The sequence below is a fragment of the Elephantulus edwardii genome, unplaced genomic scaffold (assembly GCF_000299155.1).
Source record: "Elephantulus edwardii isolate Elephantulus edwardi_28Jun2011 unplaced genomic scaffold, EleEdw1.0 scaffold00186, whole genome shotgun sequence".
Taxonomy (NCBI): domain Eukaryota; kingdom Metazoa; phylum Chordata; class Mammalia; order Macroscelidea; family Macroscelididae; genus Elephantulus; species Elephantulus edwardii.
Window position 1 is genome coordinate 3,792,603 of NW_006399936.1, and position 22,457 is coordinate 3,815,059.

At 45.1% G+C, this 22,457-nt stretch overlaps 1 protein-coding gene across 1 annotated transcript in view; it reads right to left on the reverse strand.

The window, feature by feature from the left end:
- The window catches only part of LOC102870200 (chromosome unknown open reading frame, human C16orf82), a 52,225-nt gene that overhangs the window by 27,019 nt on the left and 2,749 nt on the right, over nucleotides 1–22,457 (reverse strand). The window contains exons 2-3 of the mRNA XM_006896635.1: nucleotides 19,444–20,119; nucleotides 19,219–19,355 (exon numbers count right to left, since the gene is read on the reverse strand). Of these exons, the coding sequence (XP_006896697.1) occupies nucleotides 19,219–19,355; nucleotides 19,444–20,119 (813 nt within the window). The remainder of the gene's footprint in view (nucleotides 1–19,218; nucleotides 19,356–19,443; nucleotides 20,120–22,457) is intronic.

Genomic DNA, 22,457 nt, shown 5'->3' on the forward strand with positions numbered 1-22,457 from the left:
CCCCGTGATTGATTTTCTTCTCTTTTATCTCCAGAGAGATAAAATTCATTATAGGCCTTGCTCAATGGGAAGTCTACTTCCATTCAATGAGGACTGTGAAGGGATTAGAGAGAACTGCATTCCACGCTTACTCTTCCTGCATCTATTTGGTTTACCAGATGATGAAGGAACACTGTAGAGTCTCCACACTATTTTTTTATTATTCATGTATTTGGGGGACGGGTGTAATTCAATCTATGACAAACACACGAGAAAAGCAAATTTTTTTTTGTTGGTTTGCACACTTCCATGAATACAGTTCTCTTTTAAAATTAATTTTAATGAACATTTACAGAGATTTGAGATTTTGTATTTCTATTCATTCATTGTTGCAAGAATTGAACACATTTAAGAATGGACCAACAGAAGAGAAGATAAAGCCCTTGGCACTAATTTTCATGTGGAAAAATAGAAAAGAAAAAAAAAAGGAATGAAGAAAGGCCAAAAATCGTGTGGGACACTGTCAAGAGGGAAAACTTCTCTGTATTTGGAACTCCAGAATAAAAAGCATGAAAAGTAAAACAAGAAAAACTTCCAATCCTTCATGGAGAGAATTGTTGAGGATCTGTAATGTGAAAAACAGGACTATCTTCATCTAAAAAACTCAATGACACCCATCCAGGAGAGACTACAAAAGGAAAGTTACAAAGACATATCATAATACATTTTCAACAACCGTGACAAAGAAAGAATCTTGACAGCTGCTCAGGAAAAAGGAAATGTTATCTACAAAGGGAAACCGAGAAGATTATGTTCTGATTTCATTAGAGAAGCCATGTAGGCAAGAGCACAATGGGCTGTCTTCTAGAAATCCCTGAGAGAAAAGAATTGCCAACCAAGAATTATAGATCACGAAAAAACTGTCCCTCAAATATTACAGCAAAGTTAGGACATTTCCAGAAAAATAGGAATTAGAGATTTATAAGGGAAAAAATTGATCAACCTTATAAAAACTGTTAAAGGAAGTCTTTGAGCTAGAAAGCAATGTCAAACAACAATCTGAGATGAAGACAGGTGACCGTCACTTGGAAACCAACTGTGAAAAAATAATTACAAAGAAGAAAATAAACATACAACACTGGAGATAGAGAACTGGAGTAACTGCATTACACTGTCAACAAGGACAACCACGGAGTCAAAAAGAGGGAAGATGTGGTCTAATTGCAGAACTTCAGAATGGAGAGGAAGCCAGGATGATATCAAGATAGAACTTAGTTAAAATTTAAGTTTCAAACTTTGGAAGATAATAATAAATTACAGGACAATCAATCACAAAGACAACTAATAAACCTTCTCACAGAAATAAGTCAATCATAGAGACTTTTCAAAGAGGCAAAAAATATATTGAATGACCCAGAAAGTATCAAAAGAAGATGGAAGAATATACAGAGTTACTGTAGCAAAAAGAGCTGATTGATACGGGAAAATTTTAAGAAATACCATGTGAACCAATGGTAATGAAGGAGGACATGGACATGGCATTGAAGGGATTGACAAGGAATAAGGGCCCAGAAATCAATGGGATACCGACTGTTTCAATTAGCAGATGTAGCCCTGGATGTGCTCACCAGTCTATGCCAGGAAATTTGGAGGATTAGCTCTCTGGCCAATGGATTGGAAGAAGTCCATATTTGTTCCCATTCCAAAGAAAGGTGATCCAACAGATTGTGGAAACAATTGAACAATTAACAATAACATTCCATGCAAGCAAAATACTGCTAACAACTGTTCAATATCTGCTAGAACATTACATAGATAGGGAACTGGCAGAAATGAAGGCAGGGCTTAGAAGAGGCCTTGGCACCAGGGACACCATTGCTTTTGACTCAGAACTGACCCAGAGTTGACCTCCCGTCCAGTTTTTGAAGCTGTACATTGCACAGAAGACTGTCCATCCTTCTGCCAGGGAGCTGTTAGTGGATTCTAACTCCTGGGGTGGGGTGGGGGAGGAGGCCTTTGCATATTAGCGCTGTGACTCCCCATCAGCACCCTTATAATGACTTAATAAACACCACATAAAATAACAATAAAGAAAATGAGAAGAACATTAAATAAGTCCATGAACTCAAATGAGAAGAAAATAAAAATTAAAAAGAGAAGAAACTGTAGAGTAAAGAAATCAATACCACAGTGAAAACATGGAAGAACAACAACAGTAAATTCCTACCTACATTAATGACACTGAATTATAAAGGAATTAAATGCATCAGTCAAAAGGAGTAGAATGGATGAGAAGATAATCCATCAATATGCAGCCTAAAGAATCAATGTAGACATGAAGATACAGAAGCAGCAATAATAGTTTCTGAGGTAATAGACTTAAAGGCAAAAACTATTATGACAAGGAAAAACATTATCTAATAATATCTATCTACTCAATGAAATAACCTCCAAATATATAAAATAAACATTAACCACAATCAACACTTTTGGTACCAGTAGCCAGGAAATGAAAAGATGAATTGCACTGGGGAAGTCTACTGTCAGGGATCTCTCCAAGGTGCTGAAGAGCAACAATGTCAGTCTGGAGACTAAGGTGTGCCTGATCCAGGCCATGGTCTTTGCAATCACTTGCTATGCATTAGAAAGATGCACAATGACTAGCGATGACAGAAGGAGAATTGATGCCTTTGAGCTGTGGTTCTGGAGAAGAGTATTGAATATACCATGGACTGCTAGGAGAACAGACAGGTCTGTCCTGGAGAGGGTGAGACCAGGCTGCTCCTTGGAGACAAGGATTCTGAAGCTTTATCTGACCTACTTTAGACATGTTGCAAGGAGGGACCAGTCCTTGGAGAATGATGTCATGCTTGGAGGGGTGGAGGGACAGCGCAGGAGCGGAAGACCCTCGATGAGATGGATTGATTCAGTGACTGAGGTAAAGGGGGTAGGCATGTCGGAGACAATGAGATTGGCAAGGGATAGAGCAGGCTTTAGGACTGTTTGTTGTACATAGGGTCGCTATGAGTTGCATAACAGCAACAACAACCTTATTGAAAAGAGAGACAGACAAGTCCACATTTATAGGTGTTGTTAGGCATCATTGAGTCTGAATGACTCAGCTGACCTTCCAGCAGGTTTTCATAGGCAACAAATTACATGGGAAGATATTGCTCATCTTTTTTCCAAGAAGCAGCTGGTGGATTTGAACCACATGCCTTTAGGTGGGCAGTGCAATTCCTTACCACTAAGCTGCCAGAGTGCCTCCGTAATAATAGTAGGAGATTTTAAATCACAACTTTCAATAAAGGACAGAACAACTGTACAGAAATTGAACAAAGCTATAGAAGAACTAAATAACACAAATATCTTGACTTTATTGCCATACACAGAACACTCTACCGGACAAAAATTCAATATACATACTTTCCCAGTGCATATGGATCACTCTCTAGAATAGGTCATATTCTTGGGCCACAAAGCAAGGCTCAATACATTTAAGAAATAGAATACAAGCCATATTCTTGGATCATAACACTATAAAATTAGAAACCAGTGATAGAAAGATCAGGGGGAAAATAAAATGCATGGAAGCTGAATAACACCTTGTTTAGAAACTACTGGGTAATATAAAAAAAATAAAATGTGATAAAAAAATTCCTTGAAGCAAACTAGACTAAAAATACAACACTAGAATCCTTTGGAGCACAGTAAAAGCAATACTTAGAAGTCAATTTATAATAATAAACATGCACATCAAAAAAGTGGAAAGAACCCAAATCAACACCTTCATCCACGATTTTGAAACAATTAGAACAGCTTAACCCCCAAATCTCCAACAATTAGAAAAAGAGCAGTCAAAACTGCTACCATCTCTAGAAGGAAGGAAACAATATTAAAACAAATGAATGAAATGAAACAAACAACAATAAAAATAATAAACAAGACGAAGTTGGTTCTTCAAAATGTAACACAGTCGGCAAACTAGTGAAAGATTTAACAAGAGAAGAAGCGAATAACATCAGTAAGAAATGAACTGGGTGAGGTCACAAAAGAACCAACTGAAATAAAAAAGTAATAACAATGCTATAGGGACCTGTGCCCAAACAACCTTGAAAGCCTAGAAGAGATGGGACAGATTTCTAGAAACACACAATCTACACAAACTAACACAGACTGAGAGAGGCAATTTGAACAGACCCATCAAAAAGAAGCAATTGAACAGATCATTAAAAGCAAACACTCTACAATCTCCCAATAACAACAAAAAGTGCTGGCACAGATGATTTCACCAGCAATTTCTAGTATACACTTGCAGAAGAGCAGATACTAATGTTATTAAAATATTCCAGAACATAGAAAATGTTATAATAACACTCCTGAATTCATTTTATGAGGCAAGTATTACCCTGATACCAAAGCCAGGCAAAGACACCACTGGAAAATGAAATTATAGATCAACACTTACAAAGGGGAGTGCTGGTGGATTACTGGTAAGAAGTTGTGTTACAATCCCAAAGGTAGTTCAAATCTACCAGCTGCTCCATGGGAGGTGGGCAATCTTCTCCCACGCAAATTACTGTCTCTGAAAACCCACTGGAGGATCAGCTATGAGTCGATTTTGACTCGATGGTACACCACAAAAACATTTACAGAGAGAAACATCCATCAGTGGAAGAGGTCGTTGTTGTTGTTGTTATGTACTGTCGAGTCACCTATGACTCATAGTGACCCTACACAACAGTTCTAAACTCTGCTCTTTCCTGTGTCTCTGACACACCTACCCCTACTACCCTAGTCACTGAGTCAATCCATCTCATCAAGGGGCTTCCTCTCCTGCTCTGACCCTCTACCCTCCCAAGCATGACATCCCTCTCCAAGGACTGGTCCCTTCTTGGAACATATCCAAAGTATGTCAGATAAAGCCTCAGAATCCTTGACTCCAAGGAGCCTCCTGGTTTCACCCTCTCTAGGATGAACCTATTTGCTCTCTTAGCAGTCCATGGTATATTCAGCACTCTTCTCCAACACCACAGCTCGAAGGCATCATCAATTCTTATTTCTACCTCCCCTAGTCATTACCCAGCTCTCTGACACATAGCAAGTGATTGCATCTTAGTCTCCAGGAGAGAGAGGAAATCACTAAGAGACAGCTATTGGTTTTGGAGGAAAATGATATTGACAAGAGTGGTGAGCAAAAGCATGGAAAAAGAAGTCACGGAAATGTAGACCAAAGTTAGAACAACAGAGTAATAATATAATAATAAACTTGGGCAGACAGACAAGATGAATAGATGTGGCACAGAAAGTGGGACGACACGTAGAGCCATTACAGGTTTGGCCAATGATATTCATAGCTGGTTGTTGTGTCCTGTCAACTCAGAATCAGCTCATAGATTACCCTCCTGCACGTCTTCAGAGGCTGTCAATCTCAAGGGTAGAGATGATCTGTCTTTCTTCTGCAGAGCACCTGGTGGATTAGAATCGCCAGCCTTTGGGTGGGCAAATGCAGCTCCTTAGCTAGACCACTACAACACCCTGATACATTTATGCAAATATTCCAGATTTCTTGTTTCCAATGAGTAAGAGCCTCTAGTGTTGCATCTGTTTTTGAAACAATTCAGTTGGCTTTCCATCAATTCCCAGGGCCTTGTTTTTGGTGGTGGTTTTGAACAATGCCTTCAGAATTTCTGTCTCTTGATCACATGCTACCTCCTGAAATGATTGAATGTTGACTGGTTGGTTTTTTTGTTGGTACAGTATGTCTTTGTATTCCTTTCATCTTCTTTTGATGCTTCCTGTATTGTTCAATTTCCCCTCCCACAAAATCCCATAATATTGTTATCTTGAGGCTTCATTTTTATTATTTTTTCCATTCTTTTAGGGTGAGAAATGTTGAGCTTGTTCTTCCCATTTGGGTTTCCAGCTCCATGTTTTTGTACATGCCATTGTAATAATTTATTTCGTCCTCTTCAGCTGCCCTTTCACACCTTTTGTTCAGCTCTTTTGTCTGTGCTTCCATTTGATTTAGCCACTTGTGAGGTTGAAGGTTGTAGATCCATCACCTTGGTCGGCCATGATCCTCTGGTTTGGCATTTGTGATGCAATCATTTCCTTTATGAGATCTGAGAAAATAAAATCACTTCAAAGTGAGATATGATTGGAGTACCCAGTCAGTTGTAAGGATTTCCTAAGGGGTATGGCCTACATGGAATATATGTGGACATGTGGCAAAGCAAGCTTGATTTAGCTTGATTTGACATCCAGTTATTAGGACTTGAGTCAGTGGTCTGCCATACTACCTGCTCAGTTTGGATTTATCAGCTTCTAAAGCCAGCAAGCAGCCTGGCTGCCCGACCTGCTGGCCTTGAGTTCATCAGCCCTGAAGCTATAGGAGTTAGGAGACCCTTCTCTGACATCTGAACAACACATTTGGGCCTCTCTACATATTTGAGCCATTTTCTTGAGAATAATCTTTCTATAGTTCTCCTTTAACATATAAGCTTCACTGGTTTTGCTTCCCTAGGTAACCTAGCCTATGACAGTACTTCAAAAGCACTTTTCAGAGTCTCTTGTGACATTGCTTTGCTCTCTTGAGGGAGGCTGGCATTTGAGGGTCTCTCACTGTGGACCACAGTTGCAATGGGTGTTATCTCAGGCACGACACTCCATAATTCTGGGAGGGAATGGCCACTGTATACCCCTTTCACAGATGTGGCAAAGGGAGGGCAAGGAGCAGGTTCAAGTTGGCTCAGCTGGCATTACCTTCTCCAGCTGGTCTACCTCTGAAGCTAGGGCTGTCTTTACTCTCCCTCACTCTAGCACCACCAGCTTGTTGGACCACAATATCTGAGTGTTAACAGTACCTCACGTGCTGAGTACCTTCCACCCGGATTAAAGAGTCCGTCTTCAAGCGTCCCTGCTACTTGCCATTGGCAAGATTGGCATGACCTAGGCTGAAGGAATGCAGTTCTTCATGGACACTAACATACTCACTCATTGTCTTAGAGTGAGAACTGACTCAAAGCTGACTCCATGGGTTTTCTGGAAGCTATAAATCACAATTTTGAGGAGGAATGCGGCGTCAGGATTGTAGGAGGACTCATCAACAACTTACATTATGCAGATGACACAACCTTGCTTGCTGAAACTGAGGAGGACCTGAAGAGCTTGCTGCAGAAGGTGAAGGACTGTAGTCTTCAATATGGATTGAAGTCCAACATCAAGACGACAAAGATTCTCACCACTGGACCAATTAGCAGCATCATGATAGATGGAGAAGAGATTCAGGTTGTTAACAGTTATAGCTTGGTTGGTTCCACAATCAACAACACTCTTGGCTCCAGCAGTCAGGAAATCAAAAGACAAATTGCATTAGGTAAATCCCCTGTCAGGGACCTCTCCAGAGTACTGAGAAGCAACAATGTCACTCTAGAAACTAAGGTGCACCTGATCCATGCTGTGGTCGTTGCAATTACTCACTGTACATCAGAGCTGCACAATGACTAAGGATGACAGAAGAATTATTGATGCCTTTGAGTGGTGCTGGAGAAGAGTCTTGAACTTACCATGGACCGCCAAGAAAACAAATAGGTCTGTCTTAGTGAGGGTGAAACCAAGTTTCTCCTGGTAAGCTAGGATTTTGAAGCTCTGTCTCACATACTTTGGACATATGGCAGGAGAGATTGGTCCTTAGAGAAGGACATCATGCTTGGAAGAGTGGAGGGACCATACAGGAGAGAAAGACTCTGGTTGAGATGGATTGATACAATGACTAAGGCAATGGGAGTAGGTGTGTCGGAGTCAGTAAGACTGGCTCAGGACAGGGAAGGCTTCAGAACTGTTGTACATAGGGCCACTATGAGTCACAGGTGGTGACTCGACTACACACACCAATGACAACAGCAACATAAGTCCTATGGGAGGAGATTGCCCATCTTTTTTTTCTTTGAAGCTACTGTGGACCTGAACTGCCAGAGAGAGGTCTCCTTTGGGTGGACTGTGCCTCCGAGCTCTTTCCCAGAGGCTCCGAGATTAATTTCAATGCGATTGAGTTGGAACCAACTCAGAGCTAACCCTCCAGCTGATTTCCAGACACTGTAAATTGCACAGGAGGAGCAGCCTGTGGATTTGAACCACTGCTCTTTGGGTTGGCAGTGCAACTCCCTAACCACTCAGCCTCCACTGGGACTCAAATACCCTTAATTCAGCTATCCCTGCCTCCAGATGTCATCTCATTCACATTTCCCTTCCAACAGTGGCTTGTCCCTAGCGCTCCTTGAAGTAAACACAATTTGCTTGGAGAAAATTCTCCCTTATATTATTCTACCTCACATCTCTCATGATGTCACTAAAATCCCAGATAGCATCATTTTACCATTGTTGAATGTAGTGTTTTGGAGTCAAGATTTGAATCCAAATCCTAATCCTCTAATTTAAGAGCTGTCTCCCCACAGTCAGACCTCTCTGACCTTGGTTTTGTCTTCTGTAAAGTGGAGGTTGTAAACCTTACCCAGCAGAATTTTTGTAAGAGTTGAATAAGTAAAAGTCCTTGGCCTCCTGCTTGCACATGAGAACTCGGTACAACAGTAATTGTTTTGTTGTTATTACTCTGCTTTCTCTTGTACTGATACCAAAGAAACCTCTAAGCACCTGTCCCCGTGGGGGCTCAATGTCCCCTGCCTGGCTGCTGCTACAGCCCAGAACCCCGCTGGCCCCTTTGAAATGCATCAGCAACAAGTCAAGCCTCTCTGGGGAATCTGGTAGCAAGATCACTAGCGGTGGAGCCTCAGCTTGTTGCTGGATGCAGAGAAAACAAATATTGTTTTAGAAACATGAATAATTGAGAGGTTTTCAGCAGAGAATCGCCCCACATTAAGGGAATTGAAAATTAAGACGAAGACACTACCTCAAGCTGATTTCTGGATGAATAATTCATGAGGCCAGGGCCCACAAAGACCTGGAGAAAATACCGCCTGTGTCGGTCCCCACCGCTACCACCCTCCCCTCTCCTTACTCATCTCGCACCTTTTCCCTGAGTTCTCAGTGAGGAAGGGGGTGTCTAGGGGGAGGGAGTCAGTGAAAGCTAGTCCCTCATCTGAGGTCTGGTTGGTGTTTTAACCTGATCATGGCCGTGTTATCATCAATTGATCAATTCTATTGGTCTCCGAGTTGGCATCCTGTCAGCTTGCAAGAGCCTGACCCTTGGACCAGGCAGTAACGAAAGGGGTGGATTTTTTTTTTCCAATTTGATAAATTTTTTTTATTATTATTAAATTTTATTAGTTTCAATGAACATTCACAGGGATTCTGGGCTTTCACTCCTTCGTTGCCGCACCATTCTCTCCACCCTCCTCCCCAGTTTGTTCTTCTTCCCCGCCATCCGAATGTCTGTTTTAATTGTCCAATTGCCACAGTGCTGGTCAAAGTCAGTTCTGATTAATCTCCTTTGTCAATGTGTCCTTTGCCATTCCCTATCACTCCTCCCTGAGAGAGACTTCACCCTGATTCATAAGGAAAAGGGGATGGCGTATTCTCTTAGCTACTTCCTGCTGAAAAGGGACGCTGTGGGTTTCAGGGTGAAGATCTTCTCTCACTACTCTAAAGGGCCCCTTTGGCAGTAGGAAACACATAGACTATTATGGAGATTGATTTTGGAATTTAGATACACTCTTATTGATTGTGCTTGGCCGTACATGTTCATATCCTTGAAGATGTATCATGGGGGTGTTGCAACCTAGAAGACACAAATTTGACTAACAAGTTATAAGTACATGAGTCAAAACTTATGGAAAAGTAAAAGAAAGGATTCTTTGATTATTTTACAAGCCCTCCCCCAGGTCCCCTCCACCATGTAGCCCTCGCTCTAGACTCCTGTGATGACAGAAGTACCTAGTCATATATCTCTTTTAAACAGTTTTCTCCCTCCTCTGTTTCAGTGCAGTATACATTATTGAACCCATCTTACTCAGTCTCACCCCAACCCCAAGGACAGTCCCATTCTACAACAGTGGCATCATGTAATATTTGTCCTTTTGTGACCAGGATATTTCACTCAGCATAATGTTTCCAGAGTCAACCATTTTGAATAATATTGCATGAGTTTCTTGTTTTTTAATGCAGCATAGTATTCCATTGTGCGAATATACCACAGCTTCTCTAGCCATTCGTTTGTTGATGGGCACTTAGGTTGTTTCCAACTCCTTGCTATTGTGAACAAAGCTGCAATAAACATGGGTGTGCATATATCTGCTTGGATGTCAGCTATGGTCTCTTCAGGGTATATTCCCTGGAAAGGGGTGGATTTTGAGCAGCCTCTCAGACCTCTGTTTCCAGCGCCTTTGTAAGATGGGGATCTAGTCTTATTTGCTTTGAGAAAGTTCTATCTTATGTCTACCCCACAGCTCTCATGATGTGGCTGAAATCCTCGGAAGCCCCTTTGCATTAAAGTGAATGTGCTCATTTGGAGACAGACAGACTTGAATCCAAACCCTCCTCCCCTCAGTTAAGAGCTATCTAGCTGCAGATGTACCTCTCCGAGCCTCTCTGAGCTAACTGCTCTGTGTGTGTGTGTGTGTGTGTGTGTGTACACTTTCGTTTGGAATGGTTTCAAATGCTTTAAAACAGCATTGAGGCAGTGGCTTTACTAGAGCCCCCCTCGCGTGCCTCTTACAGGCTCTGCTGTCTGCCGGGCAGCGTGTGCACAGTGTCAGCCAAGCTCTCATTCTATTGTGCAGTGTTGCTGAGAGCGGAGCTGACTCGATGTGACCTAACAACACCTACCTCGTGTAGCTCTGTGGGAAATGAAAATCTAAAGAGAAGGACCTGGACTTGTGTTCCCAGTGACGCGGCTTGTGTGCCCAGTGGAACCTGCTGGGATCGCCTTCATGCACTTCTTACCTATCCTGCCTCTCTCCCCCTTCCTCTCACCAGGCTTGAGAAGGCAAAGGGCCAGTGGGCCAAGCTCAGGTGGCTTGTTCGGGTGGCAGAGGTCACTCCACTCCTGCTCCTTGTTGGCAGTTAGGAATACTGGCTGAGGACAGGTCGTCCCAGATCTCGGTTAGCAGGCAAATAGGATCTTCACACCCCTCAGGAATTTGGAGAGGTTCCTGACTGCAGATTTTCTCAGTGTAATATGTCCCCATTCTCTCTGGACTCCTGGCATCAAGTCTATCGATTGTGGACCCAAGTAAGATGAAGTCATTGACAGTTTCAATCTTTTCTCCACCTATTATAATGCCATTCACTGGTCCACTGGTGAGAATTTTTGTTTTCTTCACATGGAGATGCAATCCATATTGAAGGCTGCAGTGTTTGCTCTTTTACTGGATGTGTTTCAAGCCCTCCTCGCTTTCAGCGAGCCAGGTTGTGTCATCTGCATACTGAAGGTTATTGATGAGTCTTCTTCGGATCCAGCTGCCACAGCCTTCTCCTTGGAGGAAAGGGTGATAGTGTTTTGTCTTACATACTTAGAGCATGTCGCTAGGAAAGGCCATTCCTTGGAAAGGAACATGATTCTTGGAAAGGTGAGGGGACAGTGAAGGAGAGGAAGACCCCTGAGCCAGGTATATCAACACGGTGGCTGCAGCAATGGGTTCGAGTGTGACAGAGTTTGTGGGGATGGCGCAGGACACAGCAGGGTTTGGATCTGTTGTTTAGACGGTCACAATGAGTAACACTCAATGCCACTGAACAACATCACCACCCACACAGATAGAAGCAGAGCTGGTGGCCTGGGAGAACGCTGGGCAGTAGTTCAGAGCCCAGGTTGTAAATCCCTAACCTCTTACTTGTTCCCTGCGTGGAGTCCAGGATACGTCCCTGTAGGGAACGCTTCCCACCACTGGTTGGCTTGCAAGAAGGTGGTCCTTGTATCACCATGTCTGATCTTTCAAGAAAATCAGAAATCTAGATTTATTTTTCCTTATTGAGAAATCTCTTAATTTAAAAATATTGACAATCAGAGCAGCATAAGCCTGTACTAACAGCACAAAATCCTGTCCAGTGCTGCCTCCCCTTTTTTTAAATAAGAGGAGCTAAGCCATTTTATTTTTTTAAAAATTAATTTAAATGAACGTTTACAGAAATTTTGGACTTCCTTACATTCATTGTTGCATTTTCCTCCCTGCCCACCTGTCCCCCCCCAGTTTGCACTTCTCTTTGAAAAGTAGAAGAAAAATTATTTCATTGGTATAAAATCTGCTCCCCCACCTCCGCCCCGAGGACACTCCACTATGCAACCTTCATTATGGACTCTTGTCATATCCATAATACCCACTCATATATCGCTGCCCTGTTTTTATAGTCTCGTCTGTGAGTGAGCTCACTGTTTGGGCCACAGTGCCGCTACATCTCATTGGGAGTCTTCCCCTTCATGGATGTGTTGCGCCGCACGTGATGTCTTTCCCCACAGAGGGGGCCTTCCTAATAACATGCCCAAAGTATGTCAGGAAAAATCTCACTGGTCTCACTACTACAGAACATTCTGGCTGTACTGCTTCCAGGACGGATGTGTTTGTTCTTCCGGCAGTCCGTGGTACGCTGCTCAGTTCACCGGAACGACAATTCAAAGACGTCACTTTTTCTTCAGCCTTCCTGATTCATAATCTAACTTCTCTGTGCACAGAAGCCATTGAAAATACTCTTGCTTGGGTCAGGCGCATCCCAGCCACTGAGTGGCATCCTTGCGGAGAAGCACTTTGAAGAGATACTTCGCAGCAGATTCTTCCTTCTCTGATTTTTAAGACCGACTTTGGGGTTTATTAGGAGATTCACTGGGATGATGAGTGGCAGTGATACTGAAACCCACTGCTCCTGCACCCACACCTTTTCCAAATCTGAAAGGTGGTCCCCACCTGTGGAAAGGTGGTCCCCACCTGTGGAAAGGTGGAACAGGGGTTCATTATGCAGTGTTTCATCCTTGGTGGGGCAGACCTGAGCAGCTAGGGGAGTCGGAGGGGTGCTTCTTGCAAGCTAAGGAGTGTGGTCCAGGTTTATGATGATGGGCAGAGGTGTAGATGAGGTCTGAGAGGTAAATAGGCCCTCTTCCAAAGAAGGATGACCCTGGATGGCCCTGTCAGTCCCCATGGGGCTGTGAAATTAGAAACCAGATTTCCTTATGTCCCTTATAGCTGTGTAATGTGAGCCTTTCCGGACGCCTTCTTAAAAAGGAGGGGAAAGGCCTTCCTTCTGCTCCCTCTCCCCCTTTTTCCTGTCCTGAAAGCAGACACAGCGTATGACACTTGGGCAGCCCCCTCAGACTGTGAACCTCAGGACCTCATCCTGAAGAAGGTGGGCTGGGGAGGGAGGAGGAGCTGGGTGCCTGGTTATCCTGGAGCCACCACACCACATGGCAGCCAATGGCTCCCAGCGCCCTTTGGGGGAACTACCTCACCACAGAGGCTTTGCACACCCCACCTAGAGTGCAGAGGGAGCCCTGGGGGCTTGTTTTTGCAGGCTGCTGAGTTGGAACTGATTCATAGCTCACACCTCCAGTGGGGTTTTCAGAAGCAGTAAATATATATATATATATTTTTTAAATTTTTAATGAAAGTTTACAGAGACTTAGGGTTTCCAGTCATCCATTGTTGCACTTTTCTCCCTGCCCACTCCCTACTCAATTCACTCTTCTCCTTGAAAAGCAAAAGCAAAACTCTTTCATTGTTATGCAATCCCTCCCCCCAAGTCCACTCCACTGTGCAGCCTTCATTCTGGACTCAGGTCATGACAATAATACCCAATCATATATCCCTTTTAAACAATTCTCTTCCTCATCTGTTTCAGTGCAGTAGACAACATTCTTCCCCTCCTTTCCTGGCTTCCCTCAACACTGATGTCAGTCCCGTTTTTCAACAGTGGCCCTATGCAATATTTGTCCTTTTGTAACTGAGATATTTCATTCAGCGTACTGTCCTCCAGGGTCACCCATTTTGCATAATATTTCACGAGTTCCTTGTTTTTCAATGCTGCATAGCTTTCCATTGTGTAACTATACCAGAGCTTCTCTATCTATTCGTTTGTTGATGGGCACTTGGGTTATTTCCAGCTCTTTGCTATTGTGAACAACGCCGCAATAAACATGAGTGTGCATGTATCTGTTTGGGTGGCAATTACGGTTTCTTTATCAAAGGCAGTAAATCTTACAAGAGGATATTGCCTATCCTTCTCCCATAGAGCAGCTGGTGGATTCAAACCATTTGCCTTTGGGCTTGCAGCACAGCTTCTGACTGCCAGTCCAAAGGCACATGGTTCGAATTCACCAGCTGCCCCACAGAGGAAAGATGGGCAGTCTCCTGTGTGATTTGCTGCCTCTGAAAACCGCTGGAGAGTCAGCTATATGTTGATTTCAACATGATGATATACAACAGCGAAGAGTACAGCGGGCAGAGGTGTGGAAAGTCCACCTCGATTAGAGGTAAGCAAGGTTGGCTCCTGTGGACAAAAAGCGGGACCAGATTCATGGTGCAATTGAGGCTTCAGAGGGCCTGTGGAGCAGGGCTGAAGCCTCTAGCTGAGACCACACCCTAGCTCAGCCTGCTCCCTGTTCCACCATCTGTTCTTCCCAGACCCCTCCAGGCAACACATTTCAGTAACTTTCAAACGAGTGCCTGTCTCAGGCTCTGCTTCAGGGGACCCAGCCTAAGCCACTCTACTCACTTTCCTTGCCCTTGATGAACCACAGAACAAGGGCCTGGCTTCCCCGGCAAGCCCTGGCTCAGGAAACCTGAATCTACAGACAAAATACATGCTGTCTGTAGACCTTGGAGAGGAGAGGAGGGGCCAGGAGCCTCGAATCCAAAAGAAACAGAAACGAGGGCTTGAAGAAAGCCTGAGAATGACCTCCTTCCGGCCGTTGGAGGGAGCACTCCGAGGCAGGGCCGCCACTTCAGTGAAGCACACCCAGCCGGATCCTTTTCTCCTTCCTCCAAGCCACCGGGTCTGCTTAAAGTCTGCGGGCAGCTCAGGTCTGCTAGACAGACAGCATTTGTAAGCAACTCTCTTCCCAGCCCAGTTAATAATTCAGGAGCCAGTGCCGGCAGCCAACCTATCATTCTAGCCCCGCTGCCACCCTCAACACCGAGCTAGTGGGCAGGAAAGGAAAAATCACCACGCTGGCTTGAAAAATGGTCCTGGCTTCAAGTGCTTGCTGGTCCCTGACGCTGGGGCGGGGGCGCATCAGGCACAGACGGAGCCACTGTGCAGACGTGGAGAGGAAGATGGAACAGTCCTGGGGCGCAGGCGGGAACACGGAGCGCTGGTGGACTTTGGGATCTGCAGATGTGTTTGTTTTGGAACAGGATGCTGTGATTGGTGGGCTGCAGGCCTTAGAGAACCCAGCTCTCGCCGTCTTGTTCAGCTATTCGTTCTTCACTCACTGGCTCGCTCATTCATTCTTGCCCATTGTGGATGCTGCCGCTGTGGATGTGGGCTTTGGGGTCCATAGATGTGTGCAGGCAGTCAGGAAATAGCTGGCCAGCGCTGACCACACATGAGTGTGGCTTGTTTCTTGGATGCGGAGACCCAAGACGTACACAGCAAAGAAAGGAGAATAGAAAGACCGTGGATGCATCATGGGCTCCACAGCTAGGTAGCCTGGTTGCAAATCTCACATCCACCACTTAGTAACTTTGACAATTTAGCACCTTTATGTCTTAGTGTCACCACAGGTAAAATAGAGTTAGCAGATGAGATTGATACAAATGACTCCTAACACTAACTCTATCCCTAGCCCACTGGAGGGCTGGCTAAGGGTCAATTTTGACTCAACAGCACACTACCACCACCACCACCACCACCACCACCACAATAACCAGATTGAAAGGGACAAGGAAGAATTTGTCCCCAGAGAGGGCAGCTGATGCTCTGGGTTCAGGTTTCTGGCTTCCAGAGAACAGAGCCAATCAAGAGCTAGTCTTGAAAGACACCTGTGTACTGTTTTGCTGTGACCACCCTCAGAGACTAAGATAAGCAGTGATTTCCAATCCCAGCGGAACACTATCATCACCTTCTGCAGTCTCCGAGGGTGATCTGTACCTCCACATTTTTAAACTCAAGTCATTTTCGGGTGCAGCCTATGTTAAGAATTCAGAGCCCAGGGCAAACTGGTGCCTTAACCTTCAGGGACGTTGATGGCCTGGTTAGGGGGCTGGCATGAAAAGTGGGAAGGACAAGCTCAGGTCGTCTGGAGGGTCTGGAAGGAGGTTCTGGAAGGACGAGGCACTAAAGCAGGAGGCAGCTTGGTCCTGGGTGTGATGATACTGTCACCGAGAAGGTGTGCAAGAGGAGCAGGTGGTCAGGGTAGGTAGTCGTCTCAGCTTGACCATGTTGTGTCATAATATCAAGCCTTCTGGCCGAGAGGTCCCAGATGTAGTTGTTCAGTGCTACCACTCTCTCTCCAGCTTTGTTTGTCTTTGTACACCTTTTGAGATAGGACAGCAATGGGGTGTCCTAAGGAGGAGACCAGGGCTCCCCTTTGTGAAAGGAAGGGCAGTGATGGAGGAAAAGGAAGTGACCAGACTTTCCCCTCAACCAGGTGCACATATAGGATAGTGAATTGCTTGCACAGGGCGGGGGGCCCCTTCTGTCCCCAGGGCTGTGAATGCTAAGCCTTGCACCACCACGCAGATTTGCTTGGAGGAAAGTCAGGGTGAGCACTCAAGAGAGATGCTCGCACTTGAGAAGGTACTCCCACTTCACACACATGGTGTCTTCACCCAAGATTGCTTGTCTTTCCTCAAATCTATCAAAACTAAAAGGCATGTTGTAGCCCCAGCCCTGTGCCCGTGACTGACCTGAAGCTGAGCCTGTGAATGGGCCCTGGCGTGGGGAAGTACGTATCCAGCCTCTTAGCAAACACTAACGCGATTTCTCCCTCCCCACCAAGATCCCATCCCTACATATCGGCAGCCGCTGTCTTCCTTTGCCTGTTAGTCTGCGAGGCAAAAACAACCCTGACTATTCTGGTACACACGGAAGGGGAAGGACGTGTTTCTTTAGTACCTGTTACCTGCCAGATACGCCATATTCAGATAGTTCATGCAATCTCCATATAATCACCTCTGTTCTCCAGATGAGGAAACTGAGGCTCATAAAGGTTAACTATGCAATCCTATTGGTGTACAGGATCGCTAGCTGAGCTCTAGGACCTTTTTATTTTTTTAAATTTTATTAATTTTAATGAACATTTACAGAGATTTTGGATTTTCATTCATTCATTGTTGCACTTTTCTCCCTGTCCAGCCCTCCTCCCACCCAGTTCGCTCCTCTCTTTGAAAAGCAGAAGAAAGATTCCTTCTTTGGTATACAATCCCACTGCCCTGAGTACACTCCACTATGCAACCTTCATTCTGAACTCTTGTGATAACATAATAGCCTATCATATATCGCTTTTAAATTATTTTCTCCCTCATATGTTTCAATGCAGTATACATAATTTATCCAGTTTTTCTCAGTCTTACCCCAACCCTGATGTCAGTCCTGTTCTACAACAGTGGCACCATGCAGTATTTGTCCTTTTGTGACTGAGATATTTCACTCAGCATACTGTCCTTTTTAAAAGAATTCTTTGTAATGTATTTGTGATCCACTCTCATTATACACTGGACCGAGAGCATATATACACACACATACAGAAATAGAGCCTTTCCTGATACCTTTTATTGTCTTTAATGCCCCTTCAGTGTTCATTCTGGTATCTAGTGGATTACTTCCTATCTTGGGCCACTGTCTCCTGGTAGACTCCCTCTGATAGATCTGTGTGGTCAGTCCAGAGGAGGACTTCATTGTCCTACAAAGAGGAGGGTCAGAGATCTCTGCTCTCTTGCCCATCTAGCCTACTCAGCCGTCTCCCGTGCGTTGGTCTCTGTCACTATTAGGCATTTATTGAGACGTTGTGCCTGACATAGGACGCTGTATTCCAAGCACCTTAGCGAAGGATGGTTGGTATCCAATGTTTTTCTCTTTGCCTCTGAGACATAAGTGGGCATCTGGGAGCATCCACTCTGCGAAGTTTTGGGGGTGAGATTGCCTGGAGCTGTGCTCATACTGAATAGTCTGAATCTCCCTTTGGCTAGTGCTCTTCAAGGATGCTACTCTCAAGAGTTCTCACTAGATGGTGTTTCTATGGCTGGTCTCACTCACATCCATTCGTGCAGTCCTTCCCTTTTGAGTCTGACTGTAGACTGTACTATGAGTGATGGTTAGAGATGGACCTCCTCATTGGACATGATGTTGTGAACCCATGGTGAGTGATGGTCCCCCTCATTGAAGATGATGCCCATGGACTCATGGTGAGTGGTGAGTGATGGTCCCCCTCATTGTAGATGATGCCCATGGACCCATGGTGAGAGATTGTTCTCCTCATTGGACATGATGCTGTGAATCCATGGTGAGTGATGTCCTCCTCACTGGAGATGATGCCTGGGGACCCATGGTGAGTGATGATCTTCTTCATTGGAAATGATGCCTGTGAACTCATGGTGAGAGATCATCCTCCTCATTGGAGATGTCTGTGGACTTGGCCCTGAACATGATGCTCATTGATCAGTGTCCGTCATAGATTCATATGTTTCAGAACTTGGCAGGACTGAGTTCTTTGTGGAAATCCGATGGATGGTGCACACACCAACCAGGTGGTTCCAGACGCGGACACTCCCAACTTTAGCTGGGACTTGTTCCTCTTGAACTTGTCAGGCTGACGTCTGTCACTTAAGGCAGTTTCACCCTGGGTGGCTCCAGCGTCAAGTAGTCTCTTCTTATCAGTAGTTGTTAATACAGTTGGCACTTGCTGCTGGGGATGATAGTGTCATGACTGAGGATTTGGAGGTATGGATGGCCCACTCTCCTGGTTTTCAGTACAAGTGGCTTCACTCTTGAGGAGGCTGTTTTGTGCTGGCTGGTCTCTGAGGTTCACAATGCTGATGTCATAACTAGAGGTTTTGACACAGATGGTCCCACCTTGAATGGGTCTTGAGATGGTGGTTCTCAGTTGAGATGGTCTCGTGATCAGTTGCTGATTTTCCTGGTAGGTGGTGTACACGTGGCCTCTCTCCTGCCGATAGTTGCGACACTCTTGGTACTACCCACGGCGCATGCTTGACACAATTGGAGTGCACTTTTGGAAGGCCCTTTCTGCTTGTCTTGGCCATGGCCACCCTGGGTGGTGTCAGGGCTTGCTGGCTCCTCCGGCTTGTTCCTTAAAAGACACTCCCATGGCTGAACGGTCTTCTCATGACAGCATACTCCTCTGGGCAGCTCCTTGTCCTCCCAAGTCTGGAGGCTATGTTTCACGACGTCCTGAGCTTTGTCATCCGGCACGTTGGTGGTGCTCTCCACCCTGAAGGTCTGGTAGCTGCTGGCCTGTGTGGAAGGCAAGCTGTCTGGGGAACAGAGCAGCCCACTGCTTACCTGGTAGTTGAGGGCACTGCTGCCCAGGCTGATGCAACTGAAGCTGGTGAGGCTGCCAACCTTGCTGCCAGTCAGGCTGCTGACCCCACTGCCCAGCAGGCTGGTCTCGCTTTGCCCTGCCAGCCTGCTGGCTCTTCTCTGCGTGGCCACCCTGCCGCCTCTTTAACTGTCTGGGAGTGTAGGCGGCGCCAAGGTGCCTGGTTTCAGTGTCGTTCACCTGGCCAGTGAGCCTTCGACTCAGGCTTTTGACTCGGCCACTGCTCACCAAGCTGATCTCACTGTTCTCCTTGTCGCCCTCGTAACCGCTGCCCACCAGGCTGATGTCACTGCAGCTCTCGGGGCTTCGGTGTCTCGTGCTCAACACATCACTCTCACCGCTCAGGAGCCCTCCCAGGTCACTGCAGGAACTTTTCCGGAGCTCCTGAGGCTCTCCCGGGTCCCGGCATAGTGACACGCGTGCCTCAAGTTCTAGGTGAGATGGCTGCAGGGTTTGATCTTGCCCCAGGCCATGCCAGACCACAGACCCCTCCTTTCTTTCCTGGTGGAAAATGGAAGGTGACTGGATTTGCTTATCCAGGAGCACAGAGTCCCTGGAGGTCCTGACGATGAGGTGATGACTTGTATGGGGAGAGATGGCGCAGCTGATAAAGGCCTCCTTTGATATCTGAGGGTTCTGATTGGCTGGTTCAGTTCCCATGGTGATGGGCCCTGTGAGGTAGAGAACAATGGTGTACTCCTACCAGTCACATCAGGGAAGGGATTGCTCAGAAGAGAGGTTCATAATGAGAAGAGAGATCCCCTTCCTGGGTACCATCAGAAGGGCCCACCCACCACGTCAGGAGGAGGAGCATATATACCCAGCAGAGCTCTTAGGAGCTGCATTTCTTTGGAATGTCCCATCATCTTCTGGGCCTCAGTTTTCCAGATGGTGTTGGAAAATATCTCCTCCTGACCAAGGGAATTGTGATGATACCTCGAGCTGGACTTAAATCTGAATTCTTTTCTGGACCCCCCAACTCCACGCGTTCCTCCTGTTGGAGGTCCAGCCACTCTGGCCACTTTGTGATTCTGAACTTTGACCTGTTGTAGGTACCCTGGCTGCTGCCTCTTCCTGGGATGTTCTTCCTTAATCTTCATCCTTCCTGCGGTCAGTTCGATGTCCCTTCCTCAGAGAGCCTTCCAGTGTGATCCCCTTGTTCTCTTTTATGTCTTTCCTCACTATCATATTAATCACAGCTTGAATAATTCTCTTTTTATGTCCTAATTATTTACTACAGCTCCCTTCATGAGAATGTAAACCCTTTATTAGAACAGAGATGTTTCTTTAGTTCTCTGTTAGAACCACATAGTCCACCACAGGGTCTGGCCATAGTTGTGTTAGGTCCTGTCAGGTTGACTCAGGTTGTTGTTGTGTGCCATCAAATCAGAACCACCCATAGCTTACCCCCTGGTGGGTTTTCAGAGGCAATTAATCGCACAGGAGGAGATTTCTCATCCTTCTTCTGCGGAGCAGCTGGTGGATTTGAACCATGTGCCTTTGGGATTACAGCATAGCCTCTTGCCTCTAGGACTTAGTAACACCACAAACAACAGATATGACCCTTTTACCTGTCTTTCACCACCATCATGCTCTCTGTCTTGCTCAAGCCATTGCTGTAGTCACAGCATCACATAGTAGGTGCTCATTAAACATGGAGTGAATGAGCTTCCCTGAGATGTTCTTCACAGCCACCTGAAGACCTTAAAAACCTGGGTTTGGATTTTCTAGCATGGTAGCTCTTTGTCCTGGATGGTCATTGAGATGACTGGGCGTGGTTGGGACTCATCTCAAAAGACTCTGAGCTACTGGTCTGGGGCAAGCTTTTGACACTAGATTTCTAAAAGCTCCCTTGATGGTTCCAAACTGGGAACCAGTGTTGAGAGTTCCTGTGCTAAAAGGAGATCCTTATGTCTAAGTGGGTTTTTAGATTTTATTTCTGGTGAAAATACACACAGCACGTCCTGTTTCCACAATATAGTTTCTAGACATAATGATCAATGACATTGGCTAGTTTTGTCACATTGTGTTGATATTCTTGCTATTTCTGTTCTAGTTGGTTCACTTCCATTCAGCTCCCTGCCTCTTGATCTTCTTATTTATGCTTTAAAAGAGCTGTTGATCCTTTGAGATATATATCTATCTCTTTATGTATGTATGTATAGCTATCTCTCTCTCATATCTATCATCTATCTATCTATCTATATATCTCTATTATCTATCTATCTATCATATCTATCATCTCTCTATCATATCTCTCTCATATCTATTATGTATATATCTCTCTATCATATCTCTATCTATCTATCTATCTATCTATCTATCTATCTATCTATCCATCTATCCACAAATATAAATAGAAGCCCTGGTGGTGGCACATTCTGTAGGGAGTTGTGTTGTTCACCCAAAGCTGCACCTCTCTGGCAGCTCCAAGAAGAAAGATGGACAGTCTGTACCCCCACCCCTCAGCCCTGTGTGCCTTCCAATAGCTTTGGAAACCCAGTGGAGGGTTAGCTATGAGTTGGTTTTGCCTCAACAGGAATTATGTGTGTCCTTAAATGTAATGCTCAAGGGTGTTACTTAGTTTAAAGGTGACTTCGGGGATAGTTTCAGTTCAAGATCTGTTAGGGTTATAATCTTGGCAGCTCTTCCTCCCTCACTGGTTCACAAACAAACCCTCCAGCTTTTTGTGGCTAAGTGTCAATCGACCTCTAGCTGATCTTCTAGCAGGTTTTCAGAGACTGTAAACCATGTGGCAGGAGGTTGCTCATCTTTCTCCCTTTGGAGCCACTGGTGAATTTGAACCATCTGTCTTTGGGTTGGCAATTTAACTCCTTATGCACTAGGCCACCACAACTCCCTCTCACTAGATCTAGGAAATTAAAGTTCTTTATGAATTTAAAATTTTGTTTCACATTTTCTCCTTTTTAAATCGGGACTCATCTATTGTATTTCTATCAGAATACTCAGTAGTGGTAGCCGGGCACCATCTATCTCCACTGATCTCAAGGTAGAAAAGACAGTCGTTCCATAGTTC